The sequence below is a fragment of the Asterias amurensis genome, chromosome 1, assembly GCF_032118995.1.
Source record: "Asterias amurensis chromosome 1, ASM3211899v1".
Lineage (NCBI taxonomy): Eukaryota > Metazoa > Echinodermata > Asteroidea > Forcipulatida > Asteriidae > Asterias > Asterias amurensis.
Window position 1 is genome coordinate 16,573,572 of NC_092648.1, and position 13,706 is coordinate 16,587,277.

Here is a 13,706-nt window from a genome sequence, read left to right on the forward strand (position 1 = left end):
CCAAAGAAATCATGAAAAGACTGTTTGCCGCGTCTTGTGCAAATCTTAAATCCGAAATCCCGATTATCGGGAAGGCGCCACGGGGGGATAAGGAAATTGCTTGACTTTTGACTTTTCATCTCATTTTCCCTCTGGTAAACTTGATCTGGACCCACATAGAATCATTGACTGTGAACATGTGGGTCAAGCAGTGTATTAACCTAAAAGTGTTGAGTGCAAATTAGAGACCGATACATGCCAAGGATGAGGAAATCAATTTTAATGAAGAAATCACAATCATCCGGATCAAGTTTCTTGTGTTTTTGAAAGATTGAGACTTCAGCAGTGAGTGTTCTGATGAGTAGATGAAGGTAGCTGCTCGCTGGACCATCGATACCCAAAATATTAACTTTCATACCACCTGTATTGGAGAGGGTCCAAACTCGCGTATCCGTGTGCCCGCTAAGAGGTGTCAACTTTCATTTGGCAATTTCCTGCGCTCCGAGACCACAGTTCGGTCATGGAAGATATTTGGTTCGTTTTTCTTGTATTGGGTTGATGGACAAGGTGTTGATGTGTGCTTGTCCGAAAAGATGGGATTGTTTCCATGCCTGCGGGAGCTTTTGAGGAATTTAATCTAAACACACATTGATTAATGGAGAAAACAAGAGGTTTTAAGACGTGAAAACACTCTCGCATCTGGAGAGGTCTGTGTGATGGCTTTGCCAGCTTTCTAAATTGCATTTTCAGGTTGAATATTGGCGTTTATGGATTTCTTGTTTCTGTATGCGTGTTAAACAACTTTTAGGTAGAAAGAAAACAAATACTTGCACTTACTGCCTTTGGCCACTCCAAGGACGTGTTTGTTCTGGGGGGTTTTCTGAATCAGTTTGCACATACATCTACTGTGTACTTCATAGAGCAAGCTCTCAGTTGACGTTCAAGTTTTAGTTCAAGCATGGTGAACACATAACACTACATCAAACAATTTTGGTCACAGTGGAATTTCTTTGTGTTGCTTTGAGACCTGGTTCCCTTTTCATAGCAGTCTGGCGTTTCCAACATGTGGTTGAAGCATACTTGCTCTATGGTTGAAGGTGTTAAACAGTATAATAGTAATGAATGTGGCTTTAATGTATTAAGTGCAAACTAACCTGGGCCCTGGATACAGAACAGGATAAGCAGACAACATTGCTTGAACAATTTCTTCTAAAGCAAAAATGAGCTACAATCCTAGCCATATCTCGTTTGGCCCCCATGCCCCCTTTCAATGTTGGCTCTCATTGCACCAGTCTTCTACATTCCAGTCAATATTGGACAGGGACAGGGGAGAGAATGTTTATTGTCAGGGGGAGTGGACAGGGAATGTTTATTGAAACATTGGGAATGGGTGGCCTGTAAGACAGTATTTTAGTGGTAACGTTAATCTGGAAAGCATAATTGCTTTGTGTGCAGCTCTATGAAATTATGCCTGTTATTGTGACATAAATCCACAGTAAGCCACTTCTGTATACACACTTCACACACAAAAACTGGCACCTGATTACTGATTACCAAAAACCCAAAGTTAATAATACATATGCTCTTCTCAGAATTACACATATTTCTGTCATAAATAGATGCTGCTGAAATTTGTTTGAAATGATGATTTGGGTACAACGTTCACCATGCCAGCTTTGAGCTCGGAAGTAACATCAACCTTGCTAAAGGCATACTCCCTTCCTAAGCCATTTTCTAAAGTCAGAATCCAGTCAGATTCAATAAAAGGCCTACATTCATCACATTGCACATTGCATCACATTTTGCCTGCTTTGCACACACAACAAGTTTCAAACAATTGACATGCTTTGCAAATTTGATTGGCTTGAGTATAGAGCTCTTTAAAATGGTGCCACCTACTTTTTTTGTCTCAGACACCACTTTATGATTATACACTGATCTGCTTACATTGTGTTTTATCCATCAATTTACGCCAGGTATAATTGTCACATTAAGTTGTGCTTGAATGCATCCAAAAACATCCACTTCCCCAGACGTCCCACCACACTCCATCCTGCCTCTCCCAATTAATTTCCATCCTTCCCCCCCCCTCTCCAGTACACTCCCGCTCTTCCTTATCTCATCAGCAATTTATTGGAGTGTTTAATAGAAGAGGGTTCTCTTGCCTAGAGGACAATGGGGGTATTTTTTCTGTTCAGAGGGTATTATGGTATCTTGGGTGATCTAGTGCTGATAAAGACTACAGGAAGGTTTTTGATTGCTTGTGCTCGTAGTGAGTATGAAAGCGAGCTTGTGCGAAGGGTCGCCCTGAGAGGGAAAGACGCTTGAACCACTCCTCTCATATGGTCGATAATAACTTTCTTCTCTCGCTGTTGCCAAAAGGAAGCTGTTAACCTTATGTCTCTGCGTAAGCCAGCATTCTGAACCACACTTAACATACCAGCCTTCAGTTTTTTTCTCTTCTTCTTCTTCTTCGTCTTTTTCTTTCGTCCATGTATGCACGCAAGTGGATGTTTGGACATGGTTAACTTCATGTGAGCAAATACCAACTACATAAACACTCACGTGTAGGTTGCAGGGGGGCCCACTGAGCATATCTCTGCCAAGGGAGCTTGGGAGAGGGGAATGTAGGGGAGTGGGGGTTTGGAAATAAATAAAGCAAACAGTCCTTGAGGGTATCGCTACTTGTGCTTGTATTAGTTCAACACAGATATTGCCTGCTGTGTGCATTTTGTAGTGATGTGGGACCAGCAGTCATTGACATTTCAAACAGTTGTTTTTTCTTCCCGACACTTTTGTTTTGTTTTGGGGTGCGTTTTTTCTGAAGAGTGCCGAATCACAAAAAAGGCATCACCTTTATGAAAACACTTTCTGGTAATGATGCATATTTTTAGGGAAAACTATTTAGATTCTTCAAATTTGTTGAGTGCCACTTAAATCCCCTTAGAGTTTGATTTAGCTGTTGTAGTCATAATACAACAAAAATCTACTTCAGAGAGCCATCTATGCAAAACAAAAATGTAAGATTACATTTGGACCTGCTTTGTTTGTTTTAAAGACACTGGACACCTTTGGTAATTGTCAAAGACCAGTCTTCCTACTTGGTGTATCTCAACATATGCATGAAATTAATAAACCTGTGAAAACTTGAACTCAATCGGTCGTCGAAGTTGCGAGAGAATAATGGAAGAAAAAAACACCCTTGCCGCACAAGTTGTGGCAAGGTCTTGAATTTGGTCTTGAATTTGATTACAATATGTTAGTGAGAAATTACTTCTTTCTCAAGAACTATGTTACTTCAGAGTGAGCCGTTTCTCACAATGTTTTATAACATATCTCCATTGCTTGTTACCAAGTAAGTTTGTATGACAACAATTATTTTGAGTAATTACCAATAGTGTCTTAAAGTTGGGCAAGACCTTGGACAGAGTTTTGAACTTTCAGAAGCTTGAGACTCCAGGGTGGGTGACTCTAATGTGTAAATAGTGATGTATCCATAGAGAGCATTCTTGATCTGCCATGGCTGTAGAAGCGTAATTTATGTGTATTTTAATGTGTGTTTTTCATCCTTGCGGGATTTTCTTTAAGTCCAGTAGTTAGAAATTGCTTTGCGGGACCTTTTTTCATAGGTCAGTCAACTTTTGTTATGTCTGTTTTGTTCCATGTCATTAAACTGAGGATCAGTAGGGAGGGGGGGGGGGTTGGCAGGTCTCTTTTGTAAAAAAAAAATGGAATTAGAAAATACTAACATCACAGACAGTGCATCACAAATCTAGTTTTCCAACCTCAGTTGGCAAAAACTCAGGCTGTGACGTTGCAACAGAAAGGTCTATAAAGGTCGGTACAGTTGTACGTGGGTTGCTGTGATGGCCGCTGGATCTTAGACTTTAGCAACTAAGCAAAACTTTAGGTTATTCCGGACACTCCATTCTGACACTCTAAATTGAATAGCATCATATCTCTCATCTATATGTCGACTGCTGTACTGTGTCATCAGAAGTGGCAATCTCTCAACGTGCCATTGTGATCTCTAATCTTTTTGATTTACCATTTTCTTTAATGAGTGTGTATTTCATTAAAACACTTCTCAACCATTCTTCAGATTTTATTTTATCTGTCAAAATCAAGTGGTGTGTACTCTAGGATTACAATCTGGTGATTTTCAAGTGCATTATTTTTGTTCTTCTTTTTTTGTGCAAAATTTGAACAATCTGATTCTGCAATCAAAGGACAAGTCTAAGAATTTAACCTTCTTGGTAAATTGTACTTCAGGGACGCTGTAACATGCCAACTATGTTCAGTCACCCAACTAACTTTGGTGTTATGCTTAAAGGATTGGGGTACTTTTTTGTAACACAAACACAATGTCCACAGATTTACATTAAACTTACACAGTTTGAGGATAACGATATTAGAAGGTTTCCCTTAAAATATTACTTGCTTAAGTGCTGTAGTTTTTTAGAAATGAGAAAAAAAATGTAACAGAAATAAGTTTTACATGATAACATAATTTTCGTCTCCTGAGACGAAAATGATTTCCGTGACTTGTTTTACTAATTTCTCAAAACTACAGCACCTCAGTAAGTAATATTTTAAGGGAAGCTTTCAACCATCATTATCTTCAAACTGTGGGAATTTGATGTAAATCTGTGGACATTGTGTTTTGTGTCCTACAAAAAGTACCCAGACCCTTTAAAGGCAGTGGACACTATTGGTAATTGTCAAAGACTAGCCTTCACTGTTGGTGTATCTCAACATATGCACAAAATAACTAACCTGTGAAAATTTTAGCTCAATTGGTCATCGAACTTGCGAGATAATAATGAAAGAAAAAAACACCCTTGTCATACGAAGTTGTGTGCGTTTAGATGGTTGATTTCGAGACCTCAAGTTCTAAATCTGAGGTCTTGAAATCAAATTTGTGGAAAATTACTTCTTTCTCAAAAACTATGGCACTTCAGAGGCAGCCGTTTCTCACAATGTTTTTTACTATCAACCTCTCCACATTACTCGTCACCAAGAAAGGTTTTATGCTAATAATTATTTTGAGTAATTACCAATAGTGTCGACTGCCTTTAAGAAGGCACTGTACCTTTGGTGTCCTTCAGTTAGAGACGATGTCTTATAAACCATTGATGACTACATGACATGCATGAAGATGGCCAAGCTTTCATTGATAGTACAGACTCTTCTAGAAGACTTCACCATCTCATTCCATGTAGGAATTTCAAGTAATAAACCACAAGGGAAACTGACTTAGGTTAAAATATAGTTTGATTGGAGGGTGAATGAAGGGGCAAAACATTACACTACTACTAGAACTGGATTTGAATCTGCAGCTTACCAGCTGGGCTATAATGTTGGCTATCTTCCTATTTTGTTAGTATCTTTTTCAGGGTTGCCAGTCAAAAACAGAACCCGAATGGAAATAAGTAATAGTTTTCCCCTTTATTTTTTTTTTTTTTTTTGGGGGGGGGGGGGTATCCTTGGATAATTTTGTGCTATTTTAGTTTATCTTATCTCATTGTCTTTTCTCTTAATATTGTGTATGTATTTTTGGCATGTTCTTGCTGTATTTTTATCCGAATAAATTCAATCAATCAATAAATCCGTAACTGCGGTACATGTTTATCCAGGGATCACGACACACAGCTTTACCATACAACCCAGGAAGCCATAGTTCAGGTATCCCTTTGAGAAGCTCACTACAACTTATTTTCTTTTGGAATGGGAAAATGAGAATTATGTCCGGGGTCTTCTTTAAGATGAAAAAATCATGGGATAGTGTTCAAAATAAAAAGTCTTACATCAATGAGTATGATAAAACATTCATAAAGTCAATGTCATGTAAAGTCAATGTCTTGTCACTGTACTCTGACTTCCATCACAAAGTGGAAGGAAGTAAAACAAAAAAATGGTGTCTCAAGATCATCTTCAAGATGAGAAAAACATGGGGTAATGTTCTATGCAATAGTCTTACTTCAGTTGAGTTTGATAAAAACATTCATAAAGTAAGACAGTCAATGTCATTACTCATTGATAGCAAACCCTGTACTCTAACTTCCATCACAAATGGAAGAAAGTAAAAAAGGTGTCTCAAGATCATCTTCAACATGAGAAAAACATGGAGTAATGTTCTATGCAAAAGTCTTATATCAACTGAGTATGATAAAACATTCATAAAGTAAGACAGTCAATGTCATTACTCATTGAAAGCAGAACGCTGTACTTAAACTTCCATCACAAAGTGGAAAAAATCAACCTGAAGAGTTTGTGCGAAAACGTGTCGCAAAGTTTACACATTAGTAACACTTTATGCGTTCTACATCATGAATTGACATTACTTGCAACACTTGTCAAATCATTACTCTTCTACACGCAATTTCTGACCTCTGAGGATGTAAGTAGATCACTGTTGGATGAAATTACACCCGTTCAAAGACACCTCCTTCTCATTGATTCAACTGATCCAGGTGGATCAAGGAATCCACTCCTTCGGTATTTAGAGTCTTCATTGAGCCCACGTCGCTGACACAAGCCTCCTTGGTAATCCGATTCTAGTGGGCAGGTCCATTTCAGAATTGTGATCAATTGGCCCCCATCTTGAAAATAAATGGAGCTTGTCAAGAATTAAAGTAAGGTTTTTGTGCATCCCTGCTACGGGGCTCTGGAAGTGCCATCCATTTTATTGAGATCCCAAGATATCTAACAGCCAGGTGATGACATCATAAACAGATGACGACACCCCAATGTAACTTTGATTGGGGACAGTGGAAAGCTGATGTCCTACTTTTGAGATGTCCATCCCGAGATAAATTATCTCAGGATGTCATCATCTTTTTAGTTGTCTTTAACCTGTGATAATTATCTCAGGATCTCAACAAGTTGGATGGCAGAGCTCTCAACTACTGTGCAGAAAAAAATAAAAGTATGTTCGATGAAGAAAAGTAAGTTTTATGGCTTCTTGACTGGCACCCACAAACAAAGATATTGACATAGGGAAGCCACAAACATATGGCTGAAAAGCTCAGTTGGTAGAGCGCCAGTATGTTAATCTCAAGGTCGTTGGTTCAAATCCCACTCCAATCATTTTGTCTTTGTTCAAACCCAAACCGAATAAAAGTAAATAAGGGACGAAATTGATTTGACTATTGAACTTCTGCATTGCTCTTGCTGTCTTAAAGCACAGCTTGAGGCTGACAGTATTTGTATGTTTTATCTTAATCCTTTGGACTGAGTTTTAATCGTAGACAAAAGGAGAGCTTAAGTTTGTGGGTTGAGAGAACTGACCTTTAAACAACCTCTCTTGAAGTTTCCTCACCTTCCACAACTTAACTAGCTGCCATGCTTGGCAGGTGATATTTACCAACTGTACTGTCTGCTTAATGTTTTGGGGGGAAAGTACAGCTTGATGAAAAAACATCTTGTGACATTCCATCTTTATGACCATGTAGCAATATCAATCTGGGAATAGTTGAATGCTTTATGTGTGTAAAATGACTGTCAGTTTGATATGTTTCTTTTAGTGTACTGGTTACTGTCAAAGACTTCAATCATGAGCAGACTCGGATGTAAATTGTTATTTCTGGCTAGCAGGGAATCAAGAAATATTGAAAATGCCATAAACCTCGTATGAGACGGGATTGAAATGTCGGGCATGATATTGTTCCTGCTTTTAGTCTGATTTCCTTCTTCTACTTTTTTTTTTTTGCCCTTGGGAAAAATCAGAAAATTTGAGATTGAATATTCTAAAAAAGACCATGTGTATATGTAGGTCAGCCATTGTATTCGGTAAGATGTTCCTTCTGTTTTCCAAGGACCAAACCTCATGCCTAAGTTTGGGGGGAAAAAAACAGGAACTTCTACCAAAACTTTTAACAGCTGGCTTTATTTGCTAGTCAAAAGGATGAGAATAACCATTTTTAAATAACATCAAGATAGGGCCTGTATGCAATCCTCAGCATAGAATGTTAAAGCCAGTGGACACTATTGGTAATTGTCAAAGACTAGCCTTCACAGTTGGTGTACCTCAACATATGCATAAAATAACAAACCTGTGAAAATTTGAGCTCAATCGGTCATCGAAACTGCAAGATAATAAGGAAAGAAAAAATAACCTTGCAACACAAAGTTGTGTGCGTTTGGATGGTTGATTTCGAGACCTCAAGTTCTAAACTTGAGGTCTCGAAATCAAATTCGTGGATTATTACTTCTTTCTCGAAAACTATGGCACTGCAGAGGGAGCCGTTTCTCACAATGTTTTATACCATCAACCTCTCCCCATTACTCGTCACAAAGAAAGGTTTTATGCCAATAATTATTTTGAATAACTACCAATAGTGTCCACTGCCTTTAAAGAGATCACATATCTTTGTTATCACAAATGATTTTCCTGTTGTCTACAATTTGACTGCAATTTCACAATTCCCAAGGAGTGCTTTCTTTGGGCGTTGGGCATCACATATTGAAGGGCATCAAAGGAAGCAAACAAATAGTGTAGATACTTTTTTGTTTTTATTGTTAAGGGAAACATGAACACCTTTTTTTGTAATTTTTGATTTTCTACTTAATTTTCCCCCTGCTTTTTTTCCCCAACTTGTTTCACCAAGTAATCAAACAATTTGCAATTTATTAATTTTTCCTTTCTTGTTTTCCTTCCATGATTTTAGCCTGCATTGGGTGAATGACCTACCGGGTGCACTGAAACAGGTGAGTTAACTTGGGACGCTATAAAGCTTGTTTAATAATCGCTGCTTGAAATCCAGTCCCTGGCTGGATATCAAATTAAAATGTCACAATAACGGGGACTTACATGAATGGGTTACACAACATGATGGCAAGGAAATCCCTTGAGATCATACAGAGATGTGATTTGTCTGGGGTTTTTTAAGGTTTTTTTTAAAGATCAAATTCTAAAAGAAATGGATAGACATGTAGCAACGCCCAAGATTGCAGAGTAGGGCTTATAAAACCAATGTTAAAGGAACACGTTACCTTGGATCGGTCGAGTTGGTCTTTGAACAGCTTTGTAACCGTTTGTTATAGAATGCATATGATTAGAAAGATATTTTAAAAGTAGAATACAATGATCCACACAAGTATCACTCGAAATTGCGTGGTGTTCCTTTTACCTCGTCGACAAATACGGTCGACCATTTATGGGAGGCAAAGTAAAACGAAAACCACGCAATTTCGAGGCAAATGTGTGTGGATCATTGTATTTTACTTTTTAAACATCTTTCTAACCATATATGCATTTTATAACAACCGGCCACAAACGCTTTTCAAAGACCAACTCGACCGATCCCAGGCAACGTTTTCCTTTAATAATTGGGCTTCATGCTCAAAAGTTTTTCACAACAGCCTATCACATCCTGGATTATATCTGTGGGAATGCATATCTGTGAATTTAAAGCCTCAAACTCTATTCCATTTGCATGAATTATGAGCCAAGATTAGAAGATGGTTCATCAAAGGTTGTGTTCAGTAAACATGATATTCAAGCAAGCTTATTTTCCCCCCTTTACTTTTGCCATTGATCACTGTCGTCATGAGTTTGTTTTATGAGCGTTAAAGGGTTTGGGTACTTTTTGTAGCACAAAACACAGATGTCCACAGATTTACATTTTAGGCCTATGTTAGCGAGTACAAACATATTTACCAGTATTGGCATTTAATACCAGTACTCATAAATGCATTTGTACATGATTGACAAAACTTTGTCTAACTGAGAGGAAAATTATTTTGTGACATTGTTTTAGACTCTCAAAAACTACAGCACCTCAGCAAGTACTATTTTAAGGGAAGCTTTCTACCACCATTATCTTCTCTCAAGTTTAATGTAAATCTGTGCACACTGTGTTTTTGTGTCCTACAAAAAGTACCCAACCCCTTAAACTATGAGTGAGCAAAACTATTTTGTCAAGTAGTATTATTGAGTTAATTGTGAAACTCGCCAGACAGCTCCCTTGGCCCATAGGCCTACCTCTTGATATTGACAAAATGACCACTAGCTTGAGGTTAGGTGAAGGAACAATCAGTCTGCGTACTGTCCAGTGGTCCATGATTACAGTAAGCAGATCACATGATCTCCTCTATACGCTCTATTTGGACAGCCATTGACTCGAACCTCTCAAGCTTGACCCAATTTTGAGAGTATAGTCCTGAGATCTCTACCGTAGTTGTGAACAGCAACATCATTGATCTACTAAAATCTTGTAAAAGGGAGACCTGAATTCCATTTAATAAAAAAATCCAGTTTACCTGTAGAAGCATGCCGGGGGCGTTGGAGGACAAACTTACCATAAATACAGTTTCAACCATTCAACATGTCTGTCACGGTCGATTCCTGTCTCGATTGTATATGAGATGAAAATGAGAGTGATCCTGAAGGTTTGGGGAGATTTTTAGCATTCAGAGACAGTCTTGAGAACCATTTGAAGAGGAGGTTATTCTGAATGTCAGGGGGGTTACGACCTGATTCTGAGTGCCTCATGCAATGTCAAGACTTGGGCTGAACAACCAAACAGGCGCTCAGTAACTAGGGGTCTTTGGCTTTGCCATTCAAGAAGAATACACATCCAAGAAGATATCTGAAATAATTATATACTCCGCTCATTCTGTGAGGAAATATAATTTTTGTCGCAAAGTTTTTTTTTTTTTTGTTTTTTTTTGGGGGGGGGGCATCTTAGTGGTGCTCCGCGTTTATATTTTATGTGGTTCGTACAAAGCCCTTGTTTTGTTGTCATAAATTGCCGCATCTTACACCTACAGTCAAATGATGTGAGTGTGGTATGATTCGTGTTGATTGTCAACCACCGTACAAGTATACCATCTTTACAGGGAAGAAAAGGTTAAAGGATAGGTTGTGGGCGGGTAACTTATGGATGTTTTGTGTGCATGCATAAGGACTTGTTGCTTTTCAGTAGAGCTAACAATACATGTACTATGATAATAAAACTTGCATAGAGGGAAACGGTTAGATTATGGGGTAGTTGCCCGTAGCTACGTAATGGTCTGATTGTCATTCCTGCAATATGAGGGTATTTCTTCTTACAGTTACACTTACATCCAGTTACACTTATCACTAAGAGCTGGGGTTTTGCTCCTGTGTTTCTGGCAGTGGCTGATGGGTGTGTTGCAGCAACTTGTTAACCATTAAAAGGTTTAGCATAAATGGATATCATAAATCATGAACTTCAAAACCGATCTTAAAAAGTGTGTCTCTTTTCCAGCGCCTTGGTGGATACAATCTTGTAACTAATCTACTTGCAAATCAGAGTTTTTTTCTTTAGAGAACTGTCTTGTTATATTCTATTTTACTAGCGCAGAGTAGATTTTTCAGATTGTTTGGGAGACTTCTAAGTTCTGAAAAGAACTGTCCTGCTTTTTGACGACTAATGTTGTAATTGTTGAAGTATTATTTCATCACATACAAAGTACGTTCAATGGTTTGCCGCAAAGTTGTACACTGCCTTTTTTTGTGAATCCCCCACGGTGGAGCTGACTATTAGACCCAAAGGTAATGATGCAGAATAATCAACAAGGTGTTATGCAAGTGATGTGACCTAACATTGATTATTGAGTTCTCTCATACAGAACGTGACCATGCTCGTCATTCACTGTCCAGTCACAGGGCCCACGCCTATCGCAAAGTCACGATAAGTAAAAATTAACGATTGGGACCTATTCCCAAATGAGCAGGAGTTGTAGTGTACTTGGCCATATCGGTTGATGGTTCGTGGGGGTTGGCAACAGAAATCAATGGGAATCAAGTGTTCAGGAACATCTGATGATGAGGCTATCATTGTTTTGGTCCGCTATCTCCTGATGAAAAGCCCCTGAGGGGAACTCTCCTGAGGGATGTCTTTTGGGTTTTTTTTTCTGAGGGAAAACAACAAGCTTTGTTGGTCTCTGATAAAGTGGTTTAAAGGATTGGTCTTTTGTGAGTTTGCATCATCGGAAAACCTCCAAAGTTTGGACTCAAGCTGAATTGGTATCAAGAAATTGTCTTTAATGTGATCATTGTGCAGTGTGTCTTGAAAGTTTCTTGGTGATGGTAATTTCTTTCTAAAAAAAAGGGTACACTAAAAGTTTTGCATCCGGGATAAAGAATATAATTTGTTTACCCTTACACTGTATAGTTAGTACTTTCCCTCTGTGGAGAAATGATCCACAGGCAAATCACTCCTGCGGTGGGATTCAAACCCTTGACCTTTGCATTGGCTCTAGCCAGCGAGCTGGGTTATTTCTTATAATGTAACAGAAATGATAAAGACATGGTCAGTTTTAGATTTAAGAGAAAAACCTAAACCAATTTTAAAATGGGATAGGGACTGGAAAAAAAACATACCACATGCATGTCTCTCTTCTGAGATAAGATTTGATCTGGGGCCTTCAAAAACTAAAAAAGGCATTTTAGTAATTTTATGTCTACTCCTGAACTGGGAAAACAGCACATGGTTTGCAGATAATTTGTTTGCTGTTTTTAATTTTTTTTATTTGCATCAGCACAAACTTCAAAGTCAAGTTTCTGTTGAACACTTGTACACAACATTCATGATCATGTTTTAGTACCCTTTTTATTCCTATGTGTCAGAATAATCATGTAAAAAAAGTTTCTTATTTATGTTCATTTTGTCAGAGTTATACTAGGGGCTGGTGTGAATCTGTCACTTTCTTAGTCTGGCTGAAGACATCTCTGTCAAACTGGCCATAAAATGTGTATCAAACATAGTAAATCAAGTAATTTATCTGTCTCCTCCATCTCATTCGGAAGTAAATTACTCCGTTGTCTACAAAGACGTTACATTCAATCATTTTTTTTTAATCAATTCTGTATTTACTTTTTTTCTCTCTCGATACCCCCAAAGTTCAAATTCCTTTGTAAATAGGCGCAGTTGGTTCCGATTTCACATCGAAGGAAACTATTACCTTCCCATAAATAAACATGTTAGCTTTGCCTGTCAAGAAATACTATTGACTTTAAGAAGTCGCCTCCCCTCAATTGGCTTTCGTGCTAACAGGGGGTTCTGACGACGAAATGTCAAAATTGAGGATTTTGCCACCGGAGGAGTAGAAAGACACAAAAAAGGAAGGGAATGGTGAACACAGCTCTTCGTGATGATGACTGCATATTGGAAAGAATACTCAACGGTATTGATAATCCACTCAAGAAAGCTGTCAGCGTCTTCAAGATGATGTTTACCGCGCTACTCCTTCGTCTTGTGGTGGGTGGTTTTTTTCTGGTCTACCTCTTCTTTATAGAAACGATCAGGGAGATACTGTGATTGTACAGCGTGGGTCGTCGATGCAAGATGCTCGGCAAGGATGAAGTGTTAAACTCATAAAAGGGTAAAGGAGATTGAAAAGGTGTCAAGATGTGAGATATTGTGTGTCGTGCCAACTAGTGATGTCATTACACTTTGTGGACAGTATGCAGCCCGCTCAGATGAAACCATATTTTACAAAGCTTCATGGCTGCTGAAAGATTTTAAAAATAACATCTTAACTCTGTTTGATACTAACTTTTGTTCTGCCATATATAAAATAAATCTGTTTATTAAAAACAAAATCATAAATCTCTCTTTTTGATTGATTATCAAAAGTCTGTCTTTTTTATTGACTCTCAGAAATCTGTCATTTAGATTATCGGAAATCTCTTGTTTATTGATTACAGTATTAGGGCGAGCTACCTCAGTGTCAGTTAAAAGAGTGCCAACACAATA

The 13,706-nt window shown here is 38.2% G+C and overlaps 1 protein-coding gene across 1 annotated transcript in view; it reads left to right on the forward strand.

The window, feature by feature from the left end:
• LOC139947872 (arginine-hydroxylase NDUFAF5, mitochondrial-like) overlaps window positions 1-13,706 on the forward strand; it is a 113,247-nt gene that overhangs the window by 27,505 nt on the left and 72,036 nt on the right. Inside the window, exon 7 of the mRNA XM_071945703.1 lies at window positions 8,649-8,688. Within this exon, the coding sequence (XP_071801804.1) occupies window positions 8,649-8,688 (40 nt within the window). The remainder of the gene's footprint in view (window positions 1-8,648; window positions 8,689-13,706) is intronic.